Source organism: Pezoporus occidentalis, unplaced genomic scaffold (assembly GCF_034315485.1).
Source record: "Pezoporus occidentalis ecotype Australia unplaced genomic scaffold, CSIRO_AGI_Poc_V1 ctg18, whole genome shotgun sequence".
Classification (NCBI taxonomy): domain Eukaryota; kingdom Metazoa; phylum Chordata; class Aves; order Psittaciformes; family Psittacidae; genus Pezoporus; species Pezoporus occidentalis.
Genome location: NW_026913640.1, coordinates 10,088,367 through 10,103,778, shown reverse-complemented (window position 1 = coordinate 10,103,778; position 15,412 = coordinate 10,088,367). Strand labels below are relative to the sequence as shown.

The following is a 15,412-nucleotide window of genomic DNA, read 5'->3' as shown; positions in this document are numbered from 1 at the left end:
GTAAAAGCTCTGCATGACCAACATTTTTTTAATTCAGACCATTTCTATGTGAATTCGTGTGTTTGAAAATATTGGCCCTGGACGTCAGGACATACTATTTCAAACAAATAAATGTGTCTCCATCATCAGTGATAAATTCTAGAGTGTGTTAAAAATGACTGCCATTGATGAAAACAGGACAGGTTTTACTCTGACTTAAATCCTATGTTTTGCATTAAAATCTGAAGTTACTGTACTGTGGTATGGTAACTATTTTTAAAATTGGCGTGAACTGCTAGGTGTACAAGAAATTTACTCAGTTGCTGTTTAAGAACTACTACAGAATAATAGAAACTCTAGTGTATGTATGTTCCTTAAAAATACCACACAATGCATGTATTACACTTTACTTGTACAGACAGGTTTTACTGAATATTTAGCAATTCCTGTAACACACGAGCCTAAAGTGTATCATCCTGTCATCAAACTAAAATAGATCTGACATTTTTCTGGCCTGGAGGGGCAATTGTTGCAATTGCTGTTCATTATAATTTAAATTGCATATAGTACCACCAGTGGAAAGAGGAGAGGCTTCTTTGCCTTACCTTTTATCTTCGGAAGATCTGTAGTTATAAATTGAAGCAGGTTTTCTCAAATGACTAAGCACTTTTAATGAAAGTTCTACTGTGTCTCTACTGTTTTTTAATTTTGGAAGGAAGATGCATATATTAGTATTTTTCAGGATATTTCTTGCCTCTAAGCTATAAAAGCATCTGTAAGACATTCTGTGACAAACTAGTCTTTCCTTTGAAGTGATGTTTACTAAAAAAAGGAGGGTTTTTTGGCAGAGGAGAATTTAAAATAGGTGTTGTTTCTTTCTTCTTAGGAGGGAAGAAAGGAGGGATAAAATCTTTACATTTATTTGAATTCATGACCATTTAAATTTTAACTGATTCTTCTTCCAGTTTGAAAGACTTCTGTTTCAAGACAGTCTTTCCTACACAGATATTTCCAAAGAACTCTAAAGTATGAGTCATGACTCCCCTTGTTCGCTCCCATTTTAAAAATATAAACAGATCATTTTTGGACTTTTGGTTTGAAATACATGTGTGAGAGGTGGAAAAAAACCTCGGGCCGTCAACCATCTGGTCTGCTTAATTGCCTTTGCTGAGCACACCAGTTCCACAAATACAAAGGCACATGGTAAAATAGACAATATCACAAAACACGATTATATCATACAGTAAAAATTACTGTATACAGAGATGGGAAGAGGAGCACATACTCAGTTTTTAGTATCATCTTCAGCAATGGAACCCTGTTCCTGAATTTTGGTATGGAAAATATTATGGCAGATGAGCTGAACATGTATTTATAGCCTGAAATTCTAGGACTGATTGTCATGCTAAATAAAAAAACAACCACTATATATACTGTCAGAATCAGAACAAAGAGAATGATGGGCAGGGCAACATGTTCCAGGTTTTTTCTTAACTGGCATAATGTAATAAATGAATGATGGACAGCTGCATGAACCTCTTCAGAAACCTGAAGTTCTTTCTGTATTTAGCATACTGAAAAATCTAGTCTTTCTTCCTGTTGTAGTGCAGAAATGTTGTTTCATGTATTTTGTAAGAGTAACTTGCAGTGTAGAACCGAGACTGAAGCCTGCATGAAGTGCAGAGCACTAGACTTTGTGCACCAATTAGACAAGTCCACAGACTTAAGACAATTCTCCACAGACTTAAGACAATCCTATTCCTAAGCCATTATCTGAGTGTACCTGAGTGTGAGGCTGCTCAGGCAGGCTACATTAGCCAAGCCAAAAATGCAGAGGACAAAAATGGGTGCTTGTGGGCATTGGTCTTGGTACAGTCATTGGTGTCTCCTTATAGGACTGTTTATGCATTCTGAAGTGTAGAACCTTGGGTAAAAATCAGCAGAGGTACTGAGAGCTGCACCCAGGACTAGCATTTTTCCTCTTCCCCACACCCAAAGGCATACTTTATTGCAGTGGCATGACCAGCTCCTTCTGGTCCTGTGAATTTTGTATCCTTAGCTTCACGGCTGCACAACTTCAGTGGAAGACCTGAAGACCTCCAGACTGAAGCTAAGGCACTCTGGAAAAAAGGCTTTGAATCAAACCAATAATGACAGTTGACTTCCCAATTGCTTAGTATGGTCTCTAACACTCAGACTCTTACTTAGAAAAGGCAGCACAGTTTTTTTTCTGTCATGTTTGAACCAAAACAATGAAGTCTGATCTACTGTCTGATTTCAGTATAAGGTTAGGTATGAACTAAATTCAGAAAATGGCCAATATCCCTCTAGGGACTCAGGCACAGGAGAGAGTAGCTCATGAATCCAAGTGAAAAGATGGTTAGCTCTACACAGAAGTTAAACCTACAGTCTACAATTCTGCTAACAAATTCCAGTGTGGGAATATTCAAGTAGCCTAGAATACTGTAGACTGTATTGTTAAACTAAGGCACCAGTATTTCAGCTGGTCTCACCTGAAGTTCTTAAGTCCTTTTGTGGATCTGTGCCTATATTCACAGACATGGTTACTGGCAAGAACAGGTTTTCACAGTAGTGTCCTGGCACTCAAAGCCCTTTGATTTTTATAGCTACACAGTTTGCTTTAAATCAGCATTTAACTTCGGTAATTCACAGCCATGGTGCTGTCCGATCTCTCCCCCTCCTCTTCCTTTCCCTCTGAAATTGATAAATAGTCTATCATGTTCTTTATTCTGTCATCTGTCATAGACCACAAAATAATCTCAAAACAACAACAGATTTGATATCTGTAAATCTCAAATACTTTCTTTGTCTAGTTAGAAAATTGTTTTGTATACAAGAAACAATCTAACACTGAGGTAAACTGTATGAAGAAATCATAACACTGTTTTAGTATGTTGCAAATGCTCCTTTAGAATAACCTTCACTGACTCATGGAAGATCTTTTGTGGATGACTGGTTTTTCATAAAACTTTGGTAACTAGGTCCCAGCTGGAACAAAAGCAGCACTCTGCTCTTCCTCCTGATGCTGCAGTACATCAAACAAAACCCCTAGATGCTCCCCATTACAGGTTCAGTATCTGTCTGGTGGTGGTCAAGGTTACAAAATTGTGGGAACCAACCTTGTAGAGCAGAGTCAGTGTGAAAAAGAGTATGTTAAGACAAGAAGAATACATAAGTAAGAATGTTTGCTAGTGCATAATTGTCTTAGATTTCACAGCTTAATTCCTATTTGAATTCTTGCATTGTAAGTGGGTGATTTTCTTCATCTGGTACAGTTACAGATCTTCCCTTAAAGGCTTTTTTCTGTGGCAGCTGCATACTGAGTCTCTGTCATCAGGCTGAGGTACAAGTTCCATTCCATCCCGTATTTCAGGTTTGCTGGCTTGGCGTTTGGCATATTTCTGAAATATGTAAACAACATTTAAGGATGCTATAAGCTCCAACATATAATTCATGAAACAGAATTTTCCTCCTCCCTTCCACTCACAAGCTTGCCTTTATCCAGGCTCCTTATGTCATTGTTTACAACCTGTGTACAAGGTGTCTTTATAACACACCTACTAATAGGCTACATTACCTCTGAAACCCTCCTTTAATGTCTTCTCCTGTCCTATTATTAATGGTAATTTCAATATTGCCATTATTTGTGCCTCTAGCCACTTTACGCAGATAATGCTATCATTTTTGTACACTAAACAGTTCCAAACTTTGTGCCAACCTGTGGCTGCTGAGGCTGAGATCTAACCCAGCACAGGAAAACAGGAAAAATAAATTAGTACTTTCAGAGAACAGAAATTTCTTTCACCAGAGATTTGCATCTCCCTGGGAAGCAATGACTGTTCGGCCTGCTTCACCCCTTACCACCCTACTAGTTGTACTTCTGGAACTTCTTTTTCATATATTCACTGTTTTGTAATACAGCACAGTAACTCATGAGTTACGCATGAAGGGAAAAAGGAAGAAAGCTCTGTACAGATTATCCCCTATGCCTATTAGAAACCACATATCAAGTGACACTGAAACCAGGTCTGGACTGTGGGGATGGGGCAAAAGAACATAGCATCTGATTCTGGAAATCAACTATTATGTCAGTTAATGAAGTAAGTTTTATGAAAGTTCTTCAAACTGAACTGTGAATAATATGAACCATGCCTGCTGTTGATTGAATATGAAGTTTGTAGCACCAGTAGCAGTTGGGGAAAATAATAAAAATGATCTACTGTACTAACCTCGAGCACTTTGTAATAGTAGCAGTAAAGCCTGTGAGGCTGAAGTAATTCTCTTGCCATTAATTGTCCTTCTTTAGCAATTCCTCTCGCTTCTTCATCATTTTCCTGCAAAAATTGGGATGAAGTGAATGAATAATAGAGCAATCAGCGAGTTACTCAGAGCCTGGCTGGCATTAGAAGTTTTATTAAAGAAGCTACTCAAATCTGCAACTTTATGTGCAATTACTGGTAGACTGTAAAGGCACATTTCAAACTGCAGATTTTTAAAAAATACCAGATTGCTTTTATGGTCACAACCGCTCCCTTGGGGCTATCAGTAACAGCTTTCATACAACAGGTAATTGTACCATTTGGAAAACTAAGTTGATTACTGCTGTACTGCTCTGTCCAAGCCACAAGCCTCTTCAAAATCAGGTCCAACATCTCCCAGACATACTTAGTTTTACAGAAGACAAAGCCACAGCACTTGTCCTCTCATACACAATCCAATTTGATGCCTTCCTTTAAAAAAATAACTCCACTTGTATTCATGTAATTACTCCCAAGTTTTTTAGGTCTCTGTATGAAAGCTTTTGGTATTCTCATCTGATTCTTTATGAAGAACAACAGTACTCTCAGAATATAAACTTTTCCTATGCTTTTTAACTCGATAGCGAAACTTAAAGCACAAATGGTGTTTTCAATCTCACAATGATATTGGTTCGTTTGGTTACACAATGGTCTCATTCTGAGCATGTTACAGAGCAGCAATTTTTGGTACATTCAAACCAAACATGCAGTGACTTCTGTTCTAGTCAAGACCTAAAAAAGATAATAGAATTATTTATATGGTATCTAGGATTCTGGGTGTTTCTTTGAAGATTAGCTGCATTAGTCAGTATACCAAGACTCTGACTCACTAAACATTTCTGCATATACCTAAAATGAATTCTTAAGCATTTCCCTCAATAGAGGTGGTTACTTGAATAACGCCTTCCCAGATTATATTAACAGCAAAATGTACTTCCTTTATCCCAGGATCTCAATATCAAGTTCATGCATATGAAAAAGAGAATATTAAGATAAATAGTTTACATATTTGTTTATCACTTTGAACTTGAATTAGTAATGGAACTTACCTTAGCCCATTTTATTTTCTCCAGCAAGTCCTCTAAGTTTCTCTTGATAGGAACGTAATGTTTCCAAGGTTTCAATCCAATATAAAAGTGTTCATAGTACTGGGAATCTTGCTTCAATACTAGGCAGTCACCCAGCAAGAGGTATGGAAACCTGTAAGCTGCTACAGTCCCATCTACATTCACTTGGTATTTGTACTACAATATGAAGATAGAAGAAAAAAAGATGAAAGGATGTGAATCAGAACAGGAACATTGACTGTATAAAAGCTCATTTTCAGAGGCAAGGCTTAATTGGGTTTATTAATTCTCATCTTCAAACCTGTTTTAATGTTAAGCAGGTGTAGTTTCAAGGTGTTCTGGATAACATAGTTGAAAAAAAAAGATTTGTTTTCAACCCAAGACTGACAGTCAAGAATGTTTGTGTCACATGAACTGCCTCATGGGTATTCTATTAAAGCTGGGAATGAAATAAAACTAATCTATACTTAAATTAAAAAAGATTAAATTTATTCTGATTTAAAATTATGCACTTAGGTAGAATAATCTGAAACATATATAAAATAATCTGAAACATTACAGTAAAAATAACCATAAATGTACTGCTCTGGCAGTAAATGTTCTTGGCTGTTACAGCATTTCTGATATATTAATCTCTTGAACAGAACTTCAGTTGTCATATATTATAATGGCTTTTTGTGTCCCTTTTACTTTTTTTACCACAGCTGCAGTGGAATTTGTGTGTTACAGTGCAACAAAAACACCCATCTGTTTTTCTGACTTGCTACTACAAGGACTCTGACATTCATAACATACTTGCAATGAACACAAATTGTTTATTGCTCTCCTATATACCCCAAAGAAAAGAAACCCTGATGGTGAGAAATCAAATTTCTCAATCTATTGAATAAATATCCCAGGAATCCTCTTTAGGGAACTCCAGGAAAAAAGTATAGTGGCTTTTTCTAGAAGTGTGTCACACCATGACTTTGATTACAGGTGGTCTATTTACTGCAGGTGAACCAGTGCTCCCAGTGTAGCATAATTGTTTTGTTTACTTAATGGAATTCACAGAAGTAAGCCTTGTCTTCTCATCTGGTAAGAACCTGAAGCAAACTTAATCCAAGACTAATCTGTTTGTTACCTTAAAGAAATCAAAGAAGCCCATCAGCGGCACCTTCCCCAGCTCTTTTTCTTTTTTTCTGAAGAAGAAATATCCTGTTATTCCAGCATCTAGTAGTTCTGGATTTTCCTTGGATAACTTGACAAGATTGAGACGTTCTTCTCGGCTGTCTCGACCTCTGAATAAAGCTTGCTCTGTTTTGTTTTCCCAGGATGGGCCTATGAGCAATGAGTGGTAAGTTAAAAGCAAACAGTAATGAGATGTTCATTGTACGTTTAGTGCAAACAAGGAACATGCTATGAAGGTGGCATTATGCTCAGACACATGGTAAAACAGGCATGATTTCTTGCAGTGAATCCATAATCCCTTATTAATCATGGGCTTACACTCCCAGTTCTGGCTTGAATTTTGGGATGAGAAACTGAACCACTTACTTAGAAAAATCAGAGAATTGCTTTTCCACTCAACAATTTTATATTTAAATAACTTGAAATATCTTGCAAGCTACAAAAGGGATTATAATAAAATTATGTAAGTACAATACTAATAATTAAAGTAATTGTCCATCCACAAAGCCTGCCACAATAACCAAAATTTCTTTAGTAAAATTTACTTCTGCCACTTAGCAATTTAGTTAGGTCTTTGAGGAATCACTTAATGATGACTTAAAAAGGAAAAAAAGGCTATATGGTGTCCTCAAAATACTTAGCAAGAGCCTGGAAGACTTCATCTCTGCTTACTGCCTGCTTTTAAAAATATGAAATATGTCCTTCCTCATCTTCTGCTGGAAATTTCCTTAAAGGACCTACTAAAGTGGAGTATGCTCTTACCATCTTGTAACTGGAAAAGCAGCTGTATTAAATCAGTAAACACAGTGCTTCAAACAGGTAATTGAACTAAATGACTTTAAAAGCTAATAAAGAAAAGAGAAACTGTGAACTAATGAAATAAAAAGAAGTATCTCCTCACTCAAGTTTTACTCCTTAAGTATTGTTCATGCCATTTATCTGAGCCCTAAGTATTCGTTAATTTCCTGATTGGGAGGAAGACACCTGTCAGTAAAACTGACTCTTCCTTCAAAGAAAAAAAATTTAGAAGATCCCACTCTGAGGTGGGTTTATTTTATATACAGAGAGTATTTTCTTATTTGAAAGAGGCTGCAGCATAGTACTGGTTTACTTCTTTTGGGATTCAAATTCATTTTTATGTAAACAGGACACTGGGCCACATCATTTCAGGAAAAGGATTACTATTTGATTAGAAGGAACATATTCAAGACCTTCACTGAGGAGAAAGGCCTTTTAATTGTATTTACTTTTCTTCTGACAGGTCACAGTAGCTATCTTCTGGATACCTTTAAGTTAAAATTCACAATTATTGTACACTGGACTTAAATTGTGGCTCTAAATCCATATTAAACACCTGCTTAGTAGTAGTGTTAAAAGTGTTTACACTCTGTAAAGACTGACCTACTTGTAGTAAGAGACCTCCTAAGGCACTTGTGAACTAAAGACTTTAAAACATTATTTGAATGCAACTTGCTGCTTTGATAGTTTACAAATCCTTTCTTTAACTCCATGATCTCTCATTTACCTGTATTTCCTTGAATAGAAAGGAGATCATTTGTGACTCCACGTAGGGTTTCAAGAGTCGAGTGGGTTACATCGTATGTTGGAAGGACTATATCTCTTGAATCCAAAGAGCCACACCATGAAATGACAGGTATAGGACCAGGTGTATCATTAGCTTTCCGATACTCAACTGGCCAATCTCCAACATTAAGATAGAACTCCACATCAGGAAGGTGAACCTAAATGTATACCCAAGAAAGGATAATAACAAAGAAGTTGTCTGTCATATACTTTCCTTGGATCTCTTATGTCATGCAGAGTCAATAAACCTCCTAGTTAGTTAACAGATTTAGCTGAGTTTAAGGGATGAATTTCAAGTTTCTCCCTGCAAGTATGAAACAAACACTCACAGAGACCACCAAAAGCCTTGCAGAGTTGGGCCTTAGCCCCTGCAGCTTTCCTAGCAATTTCATTACTGTCCAGTTCAATTCCCTAATGTTATATCCCTGAGATACACTGTCATCTTGATGAAAAAAACTGAAGTCAAATCTTACTTCAGGGATTATAGATCTGAATATACAACAACCAATCCAGTATTGCCGTATTAGAACATGACTCAATAGCCCTACATGATCAAAACTGATACCTTTCTTGACAGTGACAGGAGCATTTCATCGGAGAACATTTTGAAGTCTGTATACTTCCCTAAGGAGCGACGGTAGATGCGATTATTGAGAATAGTGTAATGAACAATAGCACCTCTTGTTTGACTGAACTTTGTTGGGATTTCCTTAAGCATTCGCTGAAGGTCAATGGTGGGGAAAGAAGTGAAGTCCTTTGTAATCTGAGGTTCTTGGGATGGGCAAGACATAACATTCTGCCAGATCTCAGGGTCCTCTTCAGGACAGTCACAATATTCATGATAAACTGGTCCTGCAGAAAAGAAAGCACTGAGAGTCTGTATTTGTGATTCTATATCAATCATAATTCCCCAAACACACAGTCATATGAATGTAGACACTATAGTGGTTTGACATTTTTTATTCCAAATTCCTATAGTTTTCCAGGGAAATCATCCTGTAACATTTCTGGGGTTTTGCAGTGTAACTGAAAAAACAGCAACATTCTTCTCTTTTCAGAAATCAAAATGCTAGATTTTTTGTTCTCAGGGTAAAATTAATCTGCAAAATGAAGCTCTACTACTGTGCTACCTGCCAAGCATGTAGGATATTGTAATACAGAATTGTTCTAACTGTATATAACTACCAAAGCTCAGGTATTAAAGAGTTTCATTGTTAGCCTAGTTCAGAACTGTGATACAACAGTCTTTACTTGTGGCATAACATGTTTTCTTTTATGTATAATCAGCTATTCTTTCTGTCCTTTTTAAGCAGAGGTGTGAGCAAGAGCCCCATAGAGCATGAGAAAAAGCCCTTATTTCATAGACTTCTAATCAAAACAGGTTCTGTCCTGTGTCATAGTTTCATGGCTGCTGGCAAAGGTGCATCAGCAAAAAGAAAACATCCTACTACCTTGAGGACTCAGGACAGTTTCATTTCAGTTTGAAGAGGTTTCTAAGTTTATATTTAGGAAATGTTATTAAAAAGGAAAAACAAAACCATGCCCAGATTCTCTTTAGAGTGGTGAACTGACACAAGTCTTTCCAGAGAAGTAACTTTATGCTATTTTTTTCTTTGCTAAACAGCTGTCCATTTGAGAGCAAGAGAAGGCAGGTAAAGAAGCAGATCTGGAATGAGAGAATAATTTGCTCTGGTTTCCCTCCTTTTAAATATTTTTTTCATTCCATTGAATTACACTGGGCTAATGAAAAGGAAGTTAAAGATTGTCTGGTTAAAGAAATACTGTCTTTGCTGTTATGAAGGATCACACTTTTTAGAAATCACAGACATTTGAAATATAAACTGCTGGGGACAACACAAACTCCTTGCTTTTGCAGGTAGTATTTTCTGCCTTAGATAAAAATAACACAACGTTTAAGTGAATACTTGCTCTGAAACTGTAAAAATACAAGCATCGCTCTCTTATTCCCTACCAAATCTGAAGAGATCCAGTCCCTTATGCAAGAGCGAAGAGGAGATGTCCAGACACTTCACCTTAATGTCAGGGGCCATGATCTACATACTTATGCATCTAGGTCCTGCAAGCTGGCAATATACAGAGATTGTCACTGCTTACATCTCTGTATAAGAACATTTCTGAAGAGACCACATGAACAAGGTCAAATAAACCTCTAATTTTCCACCTCTTCCTTTAGCAGTAAATTAATCCATAGCATTTCTGTGGCTGCCGCTATATAGTAAATAAAAAATATACCCTTACCTTTTAAAATATAAGGAGATTGTGCTACATGCTGATCACCATAAAGTATCTCAATTTTTAACCCTTTTCTGACACTCCCATACATCCGATACCGCATAAGAAATGTGCCATCGTTTCTGTCCAAAGGCCGAGGAGTGTAAATTCTGGTGACTTCTTTTGGAGAAAGTGCTTCAATTACCACTTTAAACTCTGTTCTTCCTGAAAAGAGTAAAATAAACCAGACAAAAGCCCTTTAAGCTGATGGAATCACATGTACAAAATAAAGGTGAGAGCAAACTCTACTGGATTAAGTCCATGGAATTTTGTTTAATTTTGCACTAGAAATTTTTTGATTATACCAAGTTGGTAAAATAAATTTCCAGCAATGGAAGATCATCCTACCAAATTTTCTTGATCATCATATACCTAATAAATGGAAAACCTGTAGATGGAGATAAAAAGTTAAATAATGATTACAAGATAGAAGGAAATGCTAATAGTATTTTGAAGCAGATTAGGTTTAATACTAAGTTTTCAAGTTAGTGCTCTCTGGAGTAAGAAAGTTAGGAAACCAAGTTAAAATAACAGGAGAAAAGAATACTTGCCAGCTTGTGGAAAGGCAGTTGCAGCATGCGGGAGTCAGATACAAATTGTTCACCTTTGGGCTGCAGCTGACTCTCTTGCAAATTTAAAGTCCCAGCTACTGAAAAGCAGGGATAAGAGAATGATAGTAGATAAAGATGTTCCCTGGACATCTGTCTGACCTGTGCTTAAAGATCACCAACATTTGATCATTAATGCAGTGTGACATTTTAATGGGGCATGGAACACCTTGCAGACAACATGAATATGCATAAATATAAATCTGTTACACTCCCTTATTTTTGTCACAAATGGTCAGCATGAGCTTTATTCTTCAAAAAAAGAGGGGAAAAGTTATTCACCAAATATTATAGTCTAAGCCTTGCAAACCAAACAAATGAATGCATGTTACAACAAAGCAGTACACACAAAGAAATGAAACTGAAAAAATCCAGAAAAAATCAAGATATTAAAATTCCAGTGTGTCCCAACAGCACTAAATGACTGAGATGTTACAGTTAATTCAAGACTGTCACAGCTTGGGATCTCTACAGCTTGGATCTGTGTCAGTAGAACTGACTCAGATTGGTTCATCTGCATTCTAAAACGGTTCTTTTTCCAAAATGTGATTCTATAGTACAGAGAAGATGTTTTAAAACTTCAGTCTGATAACATAAGAATTATAGGCATCAAAGTAATTTCTGGGAATCAATTAATTCTAGTTCCACATTTGCTTTCTCTTCCTTGAATTAGTGTGAATTCTGCACCCAGTTTCAAAACTTTATGAGTCAGATACCCAGAACTATTCAGAGAGTAGTCAAGTTCTTTCTAAATATATCTTCTAGCTCTTCTTCAATCTGTGCAAGATTGTGTTGTACCATGCAACCTGGTAATAGAAACATAATGGAGAAACAAAGAATAACAAGAATCACAGAATTGTTGCACCTTGAAGTGACCTCAAGATCATCTAGTGCAAACCTCTTGCTCAGGACAGCCTGCCCAGGACTGTGTCCTGTTAAATTTAGCATACCTCCACAAACGGACACCCCATAATCTGGGTAATCTGCTCCAGTGTCTGACTGCCTTCACAGTAAAACAATTCTTGTGTTCAAAATGAATTTCAAGTGACTTCTTCCTGTCTTCAGGAATCTCTCCTGTTTGCTGTGATCTTACAGAGATGATCACAAGTGGCCTCACAATGATGTCAGCCACCTCCCTGGGCACTCCTGGGTGCGTGCCATCAGGCACCACACAACTTGGGCATGCCCAGATATTTAAGGGTTCCTCAACCAGTTCCTTCTCCACCAAGGGTAATCTTCTTTGTGCTAGACTTTCCCTCTGGTTTCAGGGGCCTAGGATTCCTGAAGGCTGGTCTTACCAGTAAAGACTAAGGCAAAGAAGGCAGATTTATTTAACTATCCCAGCAAGAATATTCTGAGATGTATTTAGTTTATAACGGAAAGAAGTGCCCTAACAAATATTACTAACTGCAGTTCCTACTGACAGTTTACAAATAGAATTTTAAACATTTCAAATCATTTGAGAACTGAAATTTACAGCCCATGTCTGTATGAGTACATTAAATAGTGCACATGTGATGGAATATGATCAACTGTACCATTATATTGTTAAAGGATCCTTGGCTCCTAAATAATTCCTGGCATGTCTCAGCAGTTAGCATGGGCCAAGCCAGCAGCTCTTCTGTCTTGGCAGCATGCATGCACTGCTTCGGAGTGGAGCCTAAAGAATGTCATGGTGTGAATGGAGACCACTCCTTGCCAGATGGCATCAGGAGCCGGAAACATTCCGAAGACACTGAACTTATACTAACATGAACATACTGAGGTCAAAGGTAGGTTCTCAGTACCCGCCTCCTATCAAGCTCACCTTGGAGGATTTAAACTAGTACAAGAATCCAGCTGAGCTTCACAGCTTTTTACCTTTAGCAGCCTTTTGTTTGAACCCAAGGCTCTCCCCATGTGGCTGAAATCAGCCCACACTTCACTGGCAGGGTGCAGTTGCATTCTTCAGTACATGTCATTAGTACTGACTTGGTGCTGCAATCCAGCACAGCAGCTGGAGAAAGTCCAGGCCTGAAATAAGTGGGGTTTTGTCTGACTGAACACGTAAGCTCTATGACAGATGCCTACTGTTTAATTGCACAAGCAGCAGGAGCCTGCTAGCTGTAAGACAGGAAGAGCCCATGCAAACTCAGTAGGTATCCTCGCAGTGTCATCTATACCAGTATTAAACACAGAGCAAAATAATGAGCTCTACCTTATTACATACATTAGGAACACAGGATTGCCACTGCAAGTCTATCTCATAATGAAATCCTCAATGCAAAAGTGGGTTTTATTCTAAATTACAACTACTAAATTACAATTACTTCCAGTGTGTGGAATTAACTTGCAGCAGAGAACAGCTGACTGGCAGCATGCTGCCGGACTGTGAGAACAAACCCCAATTCCCACCTTCGGGAGAAGTGTCGGGACGATTTGTGCTTGTGCTGAGTAAACAAGAGGAAAATTGCCCCTTGTTAACGAAGCAGCAGCAGGATAACGGAGCTCAGAGTGCCGTGCTGAGACACGACACTGTAAGCAACCGGTGTGCGTTCACCACTACAGCAGATAATTACATCAGAACTTCTGAGCAGGGTTCTGCGATTTCTTTACCAAGAGCACTGGTTTATTCAAGCTTGCTGCTGTAAATCACGCACTTTCGAGCCTATAAGCAAGACGCGGAGCTCTACGGAAGGAGGCACTGAGCTGCACCAAGAGAAAGGAGGGATTCGACCATGTGCTCCGCTCATCCGTCCGCCACCGGACCAGCGTGTACCGGGGATGCGGAACCGGGCGGATGCTGAGAGGGGCTGGAGGAGAGTGGGGCAGCCAGCGCTCGGGACCAGGGAGGGAAGGAAGAGGAAGAGGGAAAGAGAAAAGAGAAAAAGGGAAGGGGTGTGCTGCTCCCACCGGCTCCTCCGAGGACACCGGGGGCACCCGGGCCGGGGTGTCTATCCCGCCCGCCCGCAGCCCACTCACGGTACCTGGCGGGGAGCGGGAGAAGTTGCGTCCGGCCGCGCTGACCGCCTGGATGTAGAAGTACCGCACGGGCAGGGCGAGCCCCGCCGCCAGCCCTGGGCCCCACGCCAGGCTCCGCTCGGCGCTAACAGGGTCCGGTGCCTCCGCCGGCCGCAGGAGCGGCATCGCGGCGCCCAGCAGCAGAGGCAGCAGCAGCCCGCGCCTCCCCATCGCCACTCCGGGCCACGCACACAGAGCGGGCGGCCCGGGCCTCCTCCGGACGTGCGCGTCCCAGCTCCCCGCAGGCAGTCGCCGCCCGCTCCCCGCCCCGCGGGCCCGCCGAGGCCGGGTGTGCCGGAGGGAGGCGCGGGAAAGGCCGGGTTGGCCCCGAGCAGCTCAAGCGGCGCTGCCTCCCCTCTCCTTCTCCTCTTCCGCCTGCCCGGGGGGGGAGTTCGGGCAGCGAGGGCCTCCCCCTGCAGAGCCCGTGTGCGCCAGCTGCAGGGGCTGTGCCCCGCTGCGGAGTGTGTGAGGGGGCAGCGGGGCTTCGTGCGGCGGAACAACGAGCGCCTCGGCCGGCGGCCTTTCCCCGGGCTGGGTCACAGTCACAGCATCAACCAGGTTGGTAAAGACCTCTTAAGATCATCGAGTCCAGCCGTTACCCAAGGAGTGCCAAGGCCACCACTAACTCATGTCACTGAGGGCCTCATCTAAACGGTTTGTGAACACTTCCAGGGACAGTGATTCTACCACTGCCCTGGGCAGCCTGTTCCAATGCCTGAGCACCCTTTGGGGAAGGAATTTTTACTAATACCCAGTCTAAACCTCCGCCGGTGCAGTTTGAGGCCATTCCCTCCTCTCCTATCACTTGTTAACTTGGGAGAAGAGACCAGACACCTCCTCACTCCATCCTCCTTTCAGGTAGCTGTCGAGAGCGATAAGGTCCCCCCTGAGCCTTCTCTTCCCCAGACTAAACAACACCAGTGCCCTCAGCCATCCACCATCAGACTTGTGCTCCAGACCCTCCACCAGCTCCATTGCCCTTCTCTGGACTCACTCCAGCACCTCAATGTCTTTCTCGTCATGAGGGGCCCGGAACTGAACACAGGATTTGAGGTGCGGCCTCATCAGTGCTGAGTACATGGGGATGATCGCTGCCCTGGCCCCGTTGGCCACACTATTTCTGGTACAGGCCAGGATGCTGTTGGCTTTCACCTGGGCACAAGCTGGCTCATGTGCAGTGGCTGTCAATCACAGGTCCTTCTCTGGGCAGCTTTCCAGCCACTCTTCCCCAAGGCTGGCAGGCTTCAGGTCCTCAGACTGCACTTGGGGATGGAGAGAAAGCCCAGTACTGCTGGTGTGAGAGCGGGGAGTGAGTCCCTGAGCACAGGTCTGTGGGAAGGCTTCACTGAGCCCAGTGCATTCACGTCAAAGGAGCTCTGCCTTCCCTGGCCTG

The 15,412-nt window shown here is 40.7% G+C and overlaps 1 protein-coding gene across 3 annotated transcripts; it reads right to left on the bottom strand.

Moving 5' to 3' along the window:
* Positions 1-2,775: 2,775 nt before the first annotated feature.
* POGLUT3 (protein O-glucosyltransferase 3) lies at positions 2,776-14,212 on the bottom strand. Of its 3 annotated transcripts, none has more exons than XM_062615313.1 (9): positions 13,986-14,121; positions 10,959-11,057; positions 10,379-10,572; positions 8,685-8,971; positions 8,061-8,277; positions 6,489-6,685; positions 5,348-5,542; positions 4,230-4,334; positions 2,776-3,401 (listed from the first exon to the last, which is right to left on the bottom strand). In XM_062615313.1, exons 3-9 carry the CDS (start codon positions 10,473-10,475, stop codon positions 3,276-3,278), a joined length of 1,224 nt encoding a protein of 407 aa, XP_062471297.1. In that variant the 5' UTR covers positions 10,476-10,572; positions 10,959-11,057; positions 13,986-14,121; the 3' UTR covers positions 2,776-3,275. The 3 variants fall into 3 exon arrangements, with proteins under 3 accessions (XP_062471297.1, XP_062471295.1, XP_062471294.1); XM_062615311.1 differs by having other exon boundaries at positions 10,959-11,060; positions 13,986-14,104; XM_062615310.1 differs by lacking the exon at positions 10,959-11,057 and having other exon boundaries at positions 10,379-10,576; positions 13,986-14,212.
* Positions 14,213-15,412: the final 1,200 nt, after the last annotated feature.